Source organism: Alligator sinensis, unplaced genomic scaffold, assembly GCF_000455745.1.
Source record: "Alligator sinensis unplaced genomic scaffold, ASM45574v1 scaffold268_1, whole genome shotgun sequence".
Lineage (NCBI taxonomy): Eukaryota > Metazoa > Chordata > Crocodylia > Alligatoridae > Alligator > Alligator sinensis.
Genome location: NW_005841853.1, coordinates 740,663 through 757,595, shown reverse-complemented (window position 1 = coordinate 757,595; position 16,933 = coordinate 740,663). Strand labels below are relative to the sequence as shown.

The window sequence follows — 16,933 nt, the reverse complement described above, 5'->3', positions numbered from 1 at the left end:
AAAACCACAAATTTTTCTCTTCCCCCCCCCCCCCCCGACACTCTGAATTGTGCAATGAGTGGATGTGCAGGCATCATGTTATTTATGTTGGGAAACCAAACTATTCAAATGCAGATTTCCATCTCCTCCCCCTCCCCCCATGCACGACTCTGGATTCACATGTCCGTATCCTTCATAGAGCTGGCTTCCTTTTGTATTTGACCCTGGTCATGCCTCTAACTTTTAAATGGCAAAAGCAAATGTGCTTTGAAAAGTGTGTTACACTATAGTTGTTAAATAAAGCAATAACCTATGCACTTGTAATGCTTTCTCTATGACCTACTTACATACTACTTCACCCTCCTTATAGTATGATTAAAAGCTGCTTTGAATCCACTATTCCCTCAAGGGATTTGAGGCTAGAATTTAACAAACTGCTGAGAAGGCTTAAGTCAGTAAGAGGGCTTCCCTACAGCTTCTTCCAGCTAATTCACATGTAATTAAAAAGAAAATAAATATTTCAAAAGAACATATGTTTTAATGAAGCATTTTTACGCATTTATACCTTGCAAAACAAGACAAATGCATACATTTCTTCTATTACACGTGTACTTTTTGGGCAAAATTATTTGCGATTTCCCCCCCCCCCTCCCCTTTTTGTGCAAGTCATAGATTTACTTATTCAGCGAACATGTGGGAAAGTCTTTATTCATTAGGACAGCGTTTCTCCTGAATGACCCATGTAGATTTAAGGAAGGTCGGGAGCCTGTATATTACGGCCCAGTTTTCCAATTAGGACTGTTGTGTGATGGGGAGCATGAAGGGTCAAATGGGGGTGGAGACGTCTACTTAAAAGGATAACCTCATCCTCCCTGAGCACTCTGCCTGCTTCCTCCAGGCTAAAGCCTACCCCTTCTGCAGTGGCAAGATTTTGAAATTGAAAGTTAATCCAACTCTACTTTAGGCTGGATTAACCACTATAGAGGCCCCAAATCAAAAGCCAGGTGGCTGCATCCAGCTGGAGAAAGCCGTACTGGCTTTCCCTCATTTCTGCTTCACACACACTCTCTCTCAGCTGTAAGGGTTTATTGCCAGATAATGTCATGATGGGTGAAAGTCTGAGAACCTGGACAGGTCTGATACCAGGCATTGTGGTTTTGTTTTGCACATTACTACAAAGTGTTCAGATATGATGGTGATGGTGGTGGTAGGAGAACCTATAGATTCATAATGCCATGTAGGTATCTGTTCAGAGCTGTGATTCTCCTATGTGGATTACGTTGAGGTTTAGGTGAGCCTTCTCTTTCTTTCGTCTTGCAAAGTAGGCAAAAATGCCAGTAGCCTGTGGGGTTTTTTTTTTCTGTCAACTATTTAGCATGGCATAATATCTTAAACAGTGAAATAATCGGGACTCTTTAAAAACCAGCCCATTCTGTTGCATATTAGCAAGTTGATTCTTTTTTATGTAAAACTTAAATGAATCTTGGCCTCGTAAACAGCGTGGTTATATATTGCTGGAATACATTTCTGGATAACGGTTCAAATGCTCTGGATTAAATGTAGTAGTCTTTGTTTATTAATGTTGTTTTCACATGTTGATCATCAGTAATGTCAGATATTATGAAATTTGAGAGAGACTCATGAGAAAAGACAATATAAATAACAAGTTGGCTAATGTCCTCGGATCACCCAGTGATTGCTGTAACTATGTGAGCAATTCTTTTGCCTAGATATGCATTATATTCAAGCAAATATAGGGATTGTGTGTGTGTGTGTGTGTGTGTGTGCGTTTCTGCCTGTCTTCATTTGTTGGCTTGTCTGTTGGCTGAGTTGAACTCCAGATACTTCAGTGGTGGATTTTTGATTTTAGAAAATTTATACAAAAATGATTACCATTGTTGTTAAAAAAAAAAAACAACCCTTTTTTTGGCTGTCAGAGGGGTATTTTTATTCTCCAGATTCTTATGAGCTGGTACCATAAACTTAAAATCGGTCTCAGTGCATGATAAACCTTGGATGTAGAGATCTAGAAGTGGTATAGTCTTTAATGAGAAATTATTTTTTTCTGCTGTTTCAATACTAATGCTCCGGGTTCACAAGGTAATTATGTCTTTTCACCAAAAAGTGTCAATTTAATCATCTTTCTGTGTACATTTCAATGAGATGTTTATGCTCTTACTAATTTCAGGCATGTCACTTTTTAACAACAGCCTTATTAACAATATGAAGATTAATGTCTACATGGAATTATGCATTATCCTGATGTAATATAATTGTGTGCATTTGTGGACGGTCATATGTGTACGACCGCTAATCGTTCATATACGTGCCGGTATCGTGATGAGCATTTGTTTTACTATTAAATTGGCATGCATTTAGTTAATGCATTTACTTTTCAAAGTTTAGTCAGCCTGTTTAATTTGGCATAGAAATGACAGATGGAAATGAAAGTGGAACTAGGAGGTAACAAGTCATCAGGTTTTTGAGCTGTGTTGTAAAGTCTCGATTGCTGTTTGGAAAAGAGCAGGTTAAAGAGTCGGTGCTATTGCACTGTATTTGTCAGTGGAGTAATGGATTGCACAGAAGATTTCCTTGTTTCCCCGTCACCGGATAAGGTTCTCTCTCTTGCATGCATTTTCCAAGCTATTGTGAATACCTACGGGGGTGCATGGGTTAAACTCTAGCTGCAGTGGGAAAGGAGCTCCGCCTCCCGTTTCAGCACCTGGTGCTCTATAGACAGTTGCCTCAGCAGTAGATTTCAGAGGGGATTGGAGGAAAACAAGAGGGGGAGAGAATGTGACAACTGCCGACTCTGGCTGCTGCCTTGGGGAGGCCTCCTGCACCTGTCCCTGCCTGTCTCTTGGCCAGCACAGTTGTTGAATCAGACAAGCATAGAAACATTCTTATTTGCCAGACCAGAACGGTGTGCACAGAAAAGAACATGACTTCTTCATTCAAGCTGGATTTTCTCCCGGAGATGATGGTTGATAGCCGTTTGCTAGTTTCTGATAGAATGTAAGTAGAGATTCAGTTGCCTGACAGCATCCAGATAGAAAACGGAGCTCCTCTGTAGCTAGTCACGGTGCTTGTTTGACGTTTGTGTTTCTTAGAGGTTTGGCCATATAAACAAAGCGCTGGGTTTGTCTCTGACTTGCTGCTGGAAGTGTCTGTCAGGAGTGTCTATGGGTTTTTTTGTATTGGTTTCCCCCCACCGCTCTCCCCCGGGTCACTTGGAATTTCTTTGTGATCGGTAGTTTGCTGGTACCCCTCCCCAAAACGGCTGCGGACCCATCTCGGTGATATTTTGTATTCTGTGGACGGCTAAGGGGGCGAAGGACAGAAAGATAACTAAGATTTTTACATTCTGCTGATGTAATATGGAAAAATGCCTACAAACCTTGCATAAATAAATGCACTCTCTCTTATGCCCAGTGGGAATTCCAGTACAGATACTTGTCTTCTGCATCAATCATTTAAATTCAGTATTGGTGTGCATTCTCGCTTGCTGTCTCTGCTAATATAAATAAAAATCACTTATGACAAATTAGTCGCTGAACTGACTTTGGGTTTGCGAAAGAGGTATCCTTTTCAAATGCAGGCAAAATACTGATCCTTAAGTTTAAGCACAGCTAGGTGTAGCCCAGGGCAAAAATTAGAAGTAATTTTATGTTAACCCCGTGGCTGCATGGTATGCATAGTGTTAAGTCATGTGAGGATGGTTGGTTTACATGTAGTTGAACCACTGATAAGATATACTGGAATTCATTCGCTGTTGGAATTTCAGACAGAAAAGTATTCATCTAATTTATCTCGGTCCCATTAATCTTGAACTAAAAGTTTCTATTATCATTCTGATAGCTGTTGTCAAATGCCAAGTATTTTCACATACCCTGAGCATATAAAACAGAGAAAGGAGGAAAGTAGCCGATTGTTGAAAGGTCTGAAAACTGAAGACCATGCAATTGCATTCCTTAAATGTCTTTTATTTTAATGATATTTGCCGTCAGCATGATACATATCGGGAGTTCTGTTAAAGTCGAGGAAGACACTTTGACACTGGCAATGTCCTGTAGCTGTTCCGGTGGAAGAAATGTTTAAGTCACAAGTGTAAATAAAACTGTGTTGTAATGACTGCCACCTACAATTTGCTTTCACAAATCACCCTTTATACTTGGGCATATTCAAAGGCCATTCAGACTTTTATTGCCTCCTTTGCTGGCAACAAACTTTCTTCTTAGGGTATAATGTTCTGTCTCGAACACGAGTTTTCTGAGTAGAGGTATTCAGTAATAGCCAGTTGTTCAAGCAGCTGAAAGTGCATGTGTGTGTGTGTAGGGGGGTGAATGCACCTGTGTAATGTGGTGACCCATACCATTTCCATAGTCCAAGTACAGCAAAGAGTTTTGCATTAATGGAACCCATTGTCTCAATTCAAGTCATCTTCAATTTGAATAGTTTCTACCTGGATATTGTTTTCTTTAAAAAATCTTTACTAATACCATCTAATTAGGCTTACTTGGAAAGGTCCTGCATTTCTTGTCTATAAATGACCGTATTAGTATGCAAAGTTGCTGCAAAAAATTCATATACCTTCCCTCTCAATTTTCTGAGAAGACATGCCAAAGCCAAGAATTTCCTTGTTTGCACAATCTCAGCTTTGATTATTCATTGTAGCTCCTGTTTTCCAATCAGCAAAGATACTTCTAATAAACATCTCTGAATTCAAGGGCTCTATTAACTGAATCTGATGATGCCCAGTTGCCACTTCAGCGTATATAACTCCATCATCAACTTGCCCCCTTTTTAGAGTGAGATCATGTCAAACTGCTCCTTCTGCATTTAACCTTTCTACTTTGCTCTGGGAAACACCTACCACATACTTTAACACAACTTGAATGCAGCCATTAGGAATAGGAAGGACTACAGTAGGAACAGGTCCTGATACGTGTCCTACACAATGCAAATGATATTAGGCATCTGCCAGGCTCATCTAAAGAGATCTCCAAACACTCGGGTCTGTTAAGTGATGAAAGCTTCCTTGTTATTTAATGTTCTTTGCTCTCTACCTTCATTTGGAAATTTTAATCTCGGCTACAAGAGTTATGGTATGTTGTCTTGAAGAGAAAACTTATTTGCCCCATCCTATTAGGCAAATGTTGGTTTGGTTCTGATCTAAAGAGCTGTGAAGATGTATGATTTCATGAGATCATTTATCATGCATGCAGATTAACAGTCGGACTGGGTTGGGATCTGCTAAGGGAGCCTCCATGCCTAAACAATCTTTTAGAATGAAGGAAATGTCGAAGGGTTGTTATACTGTGTTTTTAAAGCAATTGTGTATTTCAGTATTTGCTTCATCATTTGTGTCCCCCTCCCTAAGCAAGTGACGGAGCATTTAAATGTGTTGTTCCATCTGCAAGTCCCCGGTTCTCTGGATGCATCAATGCTGAAGAGCAAATAGCTTTAGAGATTGAGTGCACATGCTGGGTGATTTCTCATATAAGCATATTACCCTTTAGATGGCCCAGCCCAGACTTCCAGACTGACACCAGCAGCATGTAAACCAGTTTCACCTTTTGGTACAGTGCATTGGAAAACGTGCACAAAGTTACAGCATTAAACAACCCTTAGCCTCACCCTATGGTTTTTTTTATATGGAAAGTAGTAATACAATTTCCTGTTTTATAGAAAAATGTTTTTTTGAATTCACTTTTCCCCTCTAAATTGAAAATTAGAGAGAACTCATTTTTTAATCTCAGGGTTGGTTTTTTTGAATCAGTGGCATCTGAGAAGTGTCAAGAAGCAAGTTACAGTGCAGGACAACGTATATTTTCAGTAATTATTTCTTCCTTCTGCTTCACAATCTCAACCTCGATTCCAACCAGTAACAGAAAGAGACAGATTTTTTTTTTAATAATTTTCTGTGCATTTTAGTGGCTTCTGTGTAATCAAATAACAGCGCTTAACAACTGTAAATTAGTCCCTGTATTTAATAATTAACAAAGTAACAAGCCTTATGACTTTTCAGATATTGTCTTAGTATTTTACAATATTTTTATGCTTTGGTAATTTTATAGTCATGTCCACATACCTGATGTAACAGGTACCTCAAATGAACCAGTACCATTTGCTTTGCTGTGTTTTCTGTAATTTAAGAGGTTTAGCAACCTACAGAATGATATCACTGGAATTAATTATAAGGATCTTAACTTTTATTTATAAAAATATATATAAGGTCACTTATCATGATACAGAGATAAAGATTTTATGAAATTCAAATTCTAGAATAACTTGGTTTTAGGTAGTAAGTAGGAGGTTGCATACAGTGTCCATTTTGAGCAGGTTGATAAAATAACTGTTAATTATATCACAGCTGTTAAATATATTAACAGCTAAACAACTTATGATCTCTTAATGGCGGCCGATTTCGGGCCTATGTTTACTAACTGAATGTAAAAAGCAACTTCTGCTCTTTGAAAAGAAGGCATAAATGGAAATGAATATTTTACAACCTGATCAATGTAAGAATCGAATCATTAAGAGAAGGTGCGCACTGACTGCCTTCAACGACTATCTTTTACATACAAGGTGTAGGATTATAAAATGGTTTGTTTTAAAGATCAGATGGCAAATCACAGTGAGGAGATTCCCTTTGCTCTTGCACCAAAGGTTTTCAATTCCATGATACCAATTTCATTGAAAGAGGGAACTTGAGATGAGTGTTACTTTCTAATACTTCAGGGACAAACTTAACTTTCACTTTTGACGACTGAATAAAATCATTAGACTCCAAGATACTAATAAAAGAGGGCCTGAAATTGGGCCATCTGCAACTAATGGGGATCCATGGAAATTTGGCATAAATTATCCATAAAAATATTTGTTTTTGAATTTGCATCTCTAATGCAACCCAAGAGTAAGTCAAATTCAGATACATGTGCAAAATGCTAAATAAGCAACCAGTGAGGATACATTTTCAACAGAATATATTTTTGCCTCACAATGGATTAGCCAGTTAATATTTCATAGATAAGCAATTTCATCATTCAAATGGCATAAGTGCACCTAGATACAAATAAAACAAGACCATTACAGATAATAGGTTATAAAGTAGAGTTTTCCAAATGTTTAGTTAATGGGGATGACTGAAGTGAATTAAAAAAAAAAAAGAGTACCCCACTAAAAAATTGAATTTCTTAGCTCTTTTTATAGGTAAAATATCAAGCTGCAAATCAACAAATGAAAATGCCATGAAAATGCCTGTTTGTATCAGCTGTCCTCTGAGGCTGTAGCCTCACCCCCTGCTGGCATTTTGAAGAACAATTCTGTCTCTGATTTGGTTAACTGCATTATTTTAAGTATTATGACTTGCTGCATAACTGCATTTGGCTCAGCTGAGATTACTTAGCATCTATTGATGGAAAACAAAGAAAAGAGGAGAAAATTCCTTGAAAGAGTCTACAAAAAAAGCTTCATTAAGCAAAAAGGATCATCAGACGTATGCCAAATAATTAAGATTTCATGGGGTCACTAATTTCCCCCCCCCCCATCTCTTTCCAAGCAGCTGTCTCATTAAATGAGACTTCACCATATAACTTCTGAGAAGTTTAAATGAAGTATTTTTTATTTAACATATTTTTTGCAGTAAGGTCTTTATATTAAATACTTCCAAGTATTTTGACTTTTATTTTTTGCTGACTACTGCTGCTCATCCAAATTAAACACCTTTTATTGCTTTTGGAAAGTTTTACCATTCTAAATATATCAGCATATTTTTAATTGTTTGATATTGTATAGTCATTTCAGCTAAGGAGATTAAATTTCATAATGAATCCCAAAAGGTGTTTAAAAATATTGCACACCAAAGATAGAAAGAAAAAGAATGCAAAAATCTCTGCTTTTTAAAAATTCATGCAATGTAAAGAATGCATTTCAACAAGAAAAGTCCCTCGAGAGTCATTGATATACTGCAGTTTGTGCTTATCCTCTGAACTCGGTTTGTAAGGTGGAGGGGCTGGTGCTTGTGTTTCCCCAAACTGCATTTCCTAGAGCAAATTATTTTCAGTTCATATACTCTCGAAGTATATTGTAAGCCCTGATATGACTTTCTGATTAAACACATTGATAGGCAGGAGTTAAGTAACAACATACTTGAATCAAAATGTAGAGAGTTCACTGTCATATATATACTGAGTTATTTTCTAGGGAAAGGAGGGGGAAAGGATCAACTGGAGGGTGAAAACCATTCAGAGGCATATGAAAAATGCAGGAACTAGGAAGCCTATTTGGAAAATAAAAACTAATTAGACCAATACATGCAATGCTCTCAGGTAATTGTGAAATAATTATTCTCCTTTGGAATCATCCTACTTTAATTGTTTCACCCCACATTCCTGCGTTCTGCATTCAGCTGTAAGGGGATGGAATCACTTCTTTTCTCTCTAGGATCTCATTTTTCATTTCAGTAAGCTGCTGGTTTTTCCATAAAGGTTTTAAGAAACCTTTTCCAATAGTGTTATGTTCTTCTATAGGGAGTTAAATTTAAAAGGTGAATGGCAGATACTGAAGCTAGAAATTCGCTCTTTTGGACCAAATAAACCACACTGAGACTACTTGTGCAGTTTTATCTGTCCACGGAGCTAGAGATGAGGAATCAATTTCTCCTTTTGTCTGAGCCCATGTTGCACACACATTTATGACACACTTTGGTGGTGCAGTCTCTTTCCTTACAGCTTGATCCTAGAAAATCATCTGACAACAGTTTAAAATGATGATATTAATAAAGAGGAGATCATCTGGCCTTCAAAGTGACATCTGAAAGCAGCTTCTGTTTTGCGGTAAATCTTAATTACTGTATTTAAATGAATGCCTAGATAAGCCAATTCACAAAGGAGTTGCATACTGTACTAAAAGTGCTGGTTTGGTTATTTTCCTTTGGATTCACTCAAGTAAAAAAATGCTTGCATTTAGCAGGGAGCAAGGATGATCTGTTACATTTAAAATATCAGGACCAAAAGGCGGAATATCTTGCTTCCTTTCCTGGTGCTACAAGATGAACTTTTTTTTTTTTTTTGCATTGTTGTCCTCCTTTAAACAATGGGGACAATGATGCTTTACGTCACACAGGCTCTGAGAAGCACGGGAGAGTGGGACATGACTTCATATGCAGTCCCTTGTAGAGAACTATGTTATGACATCATGGACCTCCTGTAAGCAGGGACAGCAGATTGCTGCAGCTCAAGAAGGAGACTGGGACTCAGTTCTCCTGCAGCTCCAAGGAGGGTGTAAACTTGCCAGATATATACATACTTCAGCATAGCTAAGAGGCCTGGCATATTGATGGTGAGGAGACAGAGCCTTCCTTATCATTTGTCCACCTTTTGAGAGCCTGCCTCCTTCCCACACTATTACTGAGGGATACCGTATAGCCTTTAATTCCTTGCTGAGCCGCTATTTGGACTACAGCTTTACTATAGGAGAAGCAATAGCAACCTGCATTTTAATGTTTATATTGTTTCCCATTATAAAAAAAAATCATAATTGCTTTAGCGAAGAGTTTTTCTTGTATGGGTCTCACTGTACAGCCTTCCAGGTAGCACCGTGGTCACATTCACAAATGCAACTATGGACCTACTTGGCTGCAAGCCCATTCAAATGGTCTGGTCATACCGATTTCTTTCTATAAAAGAAATGGTGCAATTAATGTCACCACGTTGCCATAAATCAAGAGTAATCCGAACGATGTGACTTAAAAGCTAAGTACAGACAGTCAAAAAGCCTGAGGCTAAATCGATTCAGCCTTCTCAGGTTATTTTAAGCTGCATAGATTGAACTAAAAAGTAAGTGAATGGACATTCACTTTTGATTCTGAATGCAGCCACATGCCTGCAGTGGCCCAGGCCAGAAGCTCAGGGGGGCTAGAGCGCACCTCCCTGCTCTGTTGAAGCAGACCGCTTGGGCCAAGGCTAGCCCGCCCACCCTGAGACAGAAGTTCAATGGACCAATTTAATCTAAGCCAGTTAAGTCTGATAGTACATCCATGCAGGTTTATCTTAAACTGGTTTTGGCCATTTTGAAAGCAGTTTATGTGCACTGAACTTCTATTGCGTTACAGGCTTGAACTGGTTTCCAATCACTTATCCTGGTTTGTGTGTAATTTCTGTCCCTAGCCAAAATCACGTTGCTTAAAATCATCTAGCAATGATGACTTCTCATTGCCGGATTGAGTACATTGACAATAAAAATGCTGTAGCCAATAAGTTTTAGACAATATTCCAAATGGTTGATGGATAGTAAATTATTCATCCCTAGCTGATCTGTATGCAATGACTGGTTCCCCAGTCTCTTTGGAGTTGACTCCTTTTGAACCAGCCTGGGACCCCTCTATCAAGAACTAGACTATTTTGCAAAGGTGCTGTACAGTACACCCTTTCTAACAATTAATGGCTGAACATGAGTCATCGCTGAATAGGCACTCCCAAGTGTAACGAGTAATGAAGATACCCATATCCTTACCCCCCGAGGTCAAGCTGCCTACTTGTTTAATAAACACTGGTTCCTCCCATTTGTTGCCTTTTAGTGCCATTATTCCTCTAACTCTGATTCTCAGACAAAAAGCAAATCAACAACTTACTTGACCTGCCTCTTGTTACCTCATTGACTGCAGATCTCATGGGCACTTGGCATAAAGGTACTAGAAACACATAGCCTGATGTAATGTCAGATAAGTGCACTTCATTTGCTTGAAAACATTCCCAAGTAATTGAATGTTTTATGTAATTTGCAAATTAAAAGATTCTCGGAGGTGGGGAGGGGGGCGGCATTTGGTTTGGTTTGGTTTTTTTGTTCTCCCCTGGCTCATTCAGTTGTCTCAGACTATCAGCTTTCTTAGTTCAGACGGTGGTCAGCAGCAATTATTGATGGATTTCATAGATTCATAGATGTTTGAAGCGGGAGGGACCTCAGCAGATCATTGAGTCCAACCCCCTGCCCTGGGCAGCAAAGAGGGCTGGGGCCAAACAACCCCATCCAGGTGCATGTCTAGCCTCCTCTTAAAGACCCCCAAGGTACGGGAGAGCACCACCTCCCTTGGGAGCCCATTCCAGATTCTGGAAACCCTTACCGTAAAGAAGTTCTTCCTGATGTCCAACCTAAATCTGCTCTCCGCCAGTTTGTGACCGTTGTTCCTAGTTACTCCAGGGGGTGCCCTGGTAAACAGAGCATCTCCTATCCCTTGCTGTCCCCCTCCCCTCCCCAATGAATTTGAATTTCTAGGCGACCACAAGATCACCTCTCAGCCTTCTCTTGCAGAGGCTGAAGAGATCCAGGGCCCTCAGTCTCTTCATGTAGGGCTTTGCCTGCAGGCCCCTAACCATACGAGTGGCCCTCCTCTGAACCCTCTCGAGGTTGTCCACATCCCTCTTGAACTGCTGTGTGCAAAACTTGATGCAGTACTCCAACTGCGGCATGACCAATGTCACATAAAGGGGAAGTATCACCTCCCTGGACCTGTTTGTAATGCATGATAAAGTGCAGTTAGCTTTACAGATTGCTTCGTCACATTGACGACACATGTTCATCTTGCTGTCAACAATGACTCCGAGATCCCTTTCGTCCAGTTTGCTGCTGAGAAGGTCATCCCCTAGCCTGTAAGTGTGCTGGTGATTCCTTCTCAGAGGTGCAGCACCTTGCACTTGTCCTTGTTGAACTAACTGCATCCTGTTCTGTTCTGCCCACATTTCCAACCTGTCCAGATCTGCCTGGATTTGTTCCCTACCCTCTAGTGTGTTAATCTTACCCCATAATTTGGTATCATCAGTGAATTTGGACAGAGTGCTTTCCACGTCCTCATCCAAGTCACTGATGAAGACATTGAACAGCACAGGTCCAAGGACTGAGCCCTGTGGAACTCCACTGCCCACACCTTTCCAGGTCAATACCAACCTATCCTTGACCTCTCCCTGGGTGCAACCCCGAAGCCAATTTGCCACCCACCTGACTCTGTAATCATCTACGTCACAGCCTCTCAGTTTATCTGTCAGGACAGGATGAGATACCGTACTGAAGGCTTTCTTAAAATCCAGCTAGATGACATCTACCTTGATTCCTGTGTATAAACATTTTGTGACCTGGTCATAAAAAGAAACAAGGTTTACTACACAAGTAAATATGAGAAAAATTGAAAAAATATGAAAAATATGCACGTAGCATAGTATACATTTTGAGCGTCGTTAACATCAAGTACAAACCTATCTTCTATTCTACCATTATTCTTGCTGTGTTTTCCCTATGGAGGATCATTTACACTCCGTTGGAGGCACTATTCTGAGATTTATGTAGAGCATTGTACAAAGTCCCAGTGCCACTTTCTATCCTTACATTGTTTTAGTGTTAATTTTAATCAGCTTGATTTTCTTGCTAGTTACAAAATTCCTTTATCTCTAAAGCTTCTCTGCCTTATGCCCAGTTATATTTGAACAAAGCTTTTATTTTTGCATTTATTTTTTGGTTAATGAAATTATGTTTTTAAAACACCCTCATAAGTATTATTTTCTTAAAACACTTATTATTTGCCTCCTACATTTTCATACTTTATGTAACCATTAGATACACACACACACACACACACACACACACACATACACATGCATGTCTCCACACTGTGATCCAAGAAATAAACAAGAGTCCACGCAGAGAAAAGGATATAGATGGTCATTTACTTCAGATTGTGTGAATGAGGCATGAAAATAATCTGGTCATTTTTAGGCTATATTCAACGTTTCTTTTTTTTAAAAACTAGTTCTTGAAAATATCCCATTTGAGCTGTTTCACAGACATTTTCATGGCATAAGAGGAAAACTGGACTGCATAATTAAAGAATAGCCGCAGGTCTAGACAAACTCTACATGGAAAGAAGCAAATATCATTCTCATGGTCTAAACAGAGATGTGAAATGCATCTTTTTCTTTTCAGAGCTGAAGTAGGTCAGGACTATGCAAACTAAGCAGAAGCTGAGTTTGGCCTGTTTTTCTTCCACCGAATCTGAATTACCAGCTCTCCTCTCACAGTGTGCATGTGGAGGGAGAGGGAGGGTGAACAAAATTTAGGGTTGGCATTTAACTGGAAGAGGGTGAAATAAATGGAACAAATAAAACGGGTTTAAAAGAAGACTTGATGGGACAGTTTCTTTAGAACTATCAGTGGTACATACTACATTTCAATTTGATATCCTGCAGGCCTTATTCCAAACAAAATTTTTCTTGAACTTTCTGGATACTTTGCTGGAGTGAGGAATAGAGAAGCTGACCCTGTATTTGTGCTATGCTGTCCAGTTTTGATCCATGTGGAACCACTTTAGGGGATTTGTCCCACCTTTTTCCAAGCCTACTTTGAATAATTAATTTAACTTCCACTTACCTTGCCCTAGTTTGAAGAAAACGAATTGACATGAACCCAAATACATTATAGATATTGATTTCCCTCCACTCCCAGCCAAATATACCATCATTTAAAAACCGGTTTGTGAACTACTAGCCTGATTTTTGAATTAAGGAAAATCATCTCTAATTTAGCCTATTGCACTATATTATCTTACTGTTTTGTGGTTTTGTTTTCTTTTTTGTGAGAGCTACTTTTTCCCCCTTTCATCCTTCTCTTGATGGTTTATGGTTTCCTTGTCATATACATCTACTTTAAATCTGTGGAAGATGGACTCAGGCAATTCTTAATCATCTGGAAAAGTTCATTAGTAAAAAATATGAGGGACTCCACTCTCTTACAGATTTAGCACATGCTGCCACATTACTAGTGTTGCCTGTTTATGTCTTCTCGTTTATAAGGAAAAAAACAGATCCACAAATCTCTTTATTTTTAAGCCTCATAACCTGATCCAAAAGTTTACTATTATAGCATATAGGTTTTTGAAACAATTGCCTCTACCCACTTTTGTTCCATCTAGTCATTCATTAACTTCTGACTCGCCGGAGATCTTGGGGTAGGGGCATGTTGAGCATGTATAAATGTAAAGAGTGAATGGGATTGGACGATCTATAACCTCTTATCATGGTTGTCATACTGCTCAGTCCTCCAGTCTGTTTGGTCTCCCTTGAATTTTTTTGAAGACTGATACTACTTTCCACGTGGTGCAGGATACAATCAGTGGTAATCGGTCTGCACCTTGGGCGTCCGGGACCAAGACAGTCGTTCATGCTCTCCTCTGTGTTCCTGCCCAGAGCTGGTGCTATGTTCATCCACAATTCATTATGCTACTGAAACACGAGTTCTTAGGGGCAGTGTTTTTGTTCTGTTTTTGTATGATGCTAGCATGTGTTGGGTTCCTGGTCTTCGAATAGCACTCCTAGGCCCTAGGATAATAAATAACCTTCCTCCCTTCCTCTCTGCCTCCCCCCTTCCCCTCAGCACTCAGTATTATAAACTGTTATAAAGAATGCAAAGTTTCCCTGAGAATAGCTATAACAAACATTTTATACTTTAAATGTCAAGATTTTAATTAAAATAATTTTAAAAATTAAGACGCTCACACCTCAGATATGAGGTTGTTGTGATGGGGCTTATGATGATGATTGCAAAGTGCGAATCCTTGAAGAATTTTGTGAAAAATTTAAGAGGAAATAACTAAAAATGTATTTGGAAAAAAAGTCTGTAAATAAATAACCACCCATAAATAATCAAGGATCCAAGAGCCAGCAAACAAAACCCCTCCATCAGACCCAGCAACATGCTATAAATAATGAAAAGCTCTCTGATCCAATGGTACAGGAAATGGGAGCTGCTTAAAACGTAGGATTTCTAAATTCCATTGGCACAGCTAAAACTCTTGCCCGAGCTCACTCTCACGATCTCACATCATGAATACTGTAACGTCCTCTTCTCTGCTTAGATCAATGCACTCGTCTCCATTCAAAATATTGCAGTAAAGGTAATTTGCTGAACCCATCTCTTTGACCACATCTTCATTCTTATTATATTCCTCCACAAACTACCCTTTTCCAGTTGCCCCAGACAAGCTGTTTCTGGCCTATTCTGTCCTGACTTCTCTCTCCTTTGCTATTGGGATTTAGCCTCTTGCCTCCCATCAATCAATGATGCCATTGCCTCTTTGAAAATAAGCCCCTTTGTGCCTTCTCTGTGGTTGTTCCTCATGTTTGCGAGCAATTCCCTGTAAACCCATTCAAATCTATCTCATGTATTATACTTCAAAACTTTTGCTGGCTATGATGGGCATTTTTACATGTGTTCCCAATGCGGCGCTGGGTGCTTTTAATTAGCGAGCCACACTAATTAGAAGCTTCCAGTGCTGCATCAGAAACATATGTATCAATGGCACAGCATGCCTCCGCGCTGAGAAAATGGTGGCGGTGAGCTTTGAACTAAAGCACATGAACACATTTTAGTTCAAAGCGCTCTGCTGCCATTTTGTCTGCTCAGAGGCGCGCTACACCACTGATGAACATGACGCGTCGGGCTGCCAGAGCGCATCAATTTACGTGCTCCAGCAGACCCAATTAATCGAGTCTCCTTCAACGTGCTGGATTTCCAGTGCATTGGGGCAGGCTCCCTGCATGTGTGTAAGTGCCTGATGACTCTAAAACACTGAACAAGTCAATGAGTGTCCTTGGATGACTGTTCGTGATGCTGACTAACATTGTCTTGTTGCTTGCTTGGTACTCCACTTCTGTGTGGCTGTTCTTGTCTTAATATAAGACTTTGGGAGCAAAGACCATCTCTGCCCTGTGTCTGTGCAATCCCTAGCAAAGTGTGGTCCTTCAGGCACAATATTCCTCCTATTTAGGAAATCTTTAGTTCCTTTCCAGGCCTTATTCCTACTGGTAGACAGACCCCTGGACCCTTGTTAATTCTCTTATTAGTTCAGCCAACCCCAAGAATTCCAAATTTTGAATTGGGCTCTGTAGAAAATCACAAAATCAAGTTAAAAATTGAGGCCGTTATCCTTTTTTTTTTTTTTTTTTTAACTTGCCTTCTTGTTTTTCAACCTTGCCTTCAGGTCACATTGGTAAGTAGGGCAAGTACTTGCATTTTGTTCTAAATAAATTTAGGATCTGTGATAATCTCATGACTCCTGGAGCTGGTGGGCTTTCAGTAAAATATATGAAATATGAGGCTTTTAATAAAATCATGATAGTTAGCAATGCTGGATTCCCCTTGGGCATTTCTGGTGATTCCCAATACCCTTCCTGTCATGATGATCTGTAAGGGATTGATTGTGTAGGAGCAAGTTCCAAATATGTAGGTAAGCCCATAGTGCCAGAGCAATCTAAATGACTTTTGAGATGCTAGAGTAATATGCCGGTTCTTTGTTCTCATGGGGAAAGTGTACATCCTCTCCCCTTGCTTGAATGTGAAGTTGTGCGTCTGGCATGCACTTTAATTTGCAAGCAGGTTAATTTCTTAGTTAAGAAGCTCAAAGCATTCTAGGAGATGAGCCTGTTGAAAAGGGAACCAAAGCAGCATCAAGATCACTTATGCCTCAGGCTGATTCTGGTTTACTATTGAGACAGAAGAAGAGTTACTTTGAATGTACAAGGACCCGTCATTTTTATTTAAGATATAGTTAATTTATACTGTGCCGAACTCCTCTGATATGGGTTTCTTTTTGGAGATCAAATATATACATTTCATTTTTCCCTAAAATATTATTCACTCTGAGCTTGACTGTACAGATAAAATCAAATCTTTGATTTTTGTTCCTTATATTCAGGCAAACAACTGGCCGTGTTAGCAATGAAATTGGCTTCACTCTCATTTTGAAGCAGCAGCTGCCTGCTGCATCTCAAACTGACCTCCTTTCTTGCAAAAATGGGGTCTCTAAACTTTAATAGATAGCTCTCACCTGATTTACGGTTGCTGGTCTGCAAAGTGCAGTGTGAGTGCATTTAAGCAGCAATGTGCTGAAACACATCTGTAGCTTTTAGCT

The 16,933-nt window shown here is 39.5% G+C and overlaps 1 protein-coding gene across 14 annotated transcripts in view; it reads left to right on the top strand.

The window, feature by feature from the left end:
- CELF2 (CUGBP Elav-like family member 2) overlaps positions 1 to 16,933 on the top strand; it is a 490,120-nt gene that overhangs the window by 172,031 nt on the left and 301,156 nt on the right. Inside the window, exon 1 of one of the 14 annotated variants that reach the window (XM_025213066.1) lies at positions 2,730 to 2,994. The exons of the other annotated variants lie outside the window; for them this stretch is intronic. Coding sequence (XP_025068851.1) covers positions 2,921 to 2,994 — 74 coding nt within the window. The 5' untranslated portion in view covers positions 2,730 to 2,920. Of the gene's footprint in view, positions 1 to 2,729; positions 2,995 to 16,933 lie in introns of those variants that run through there. 14 annotated transcript variants of the gene reach the window in all.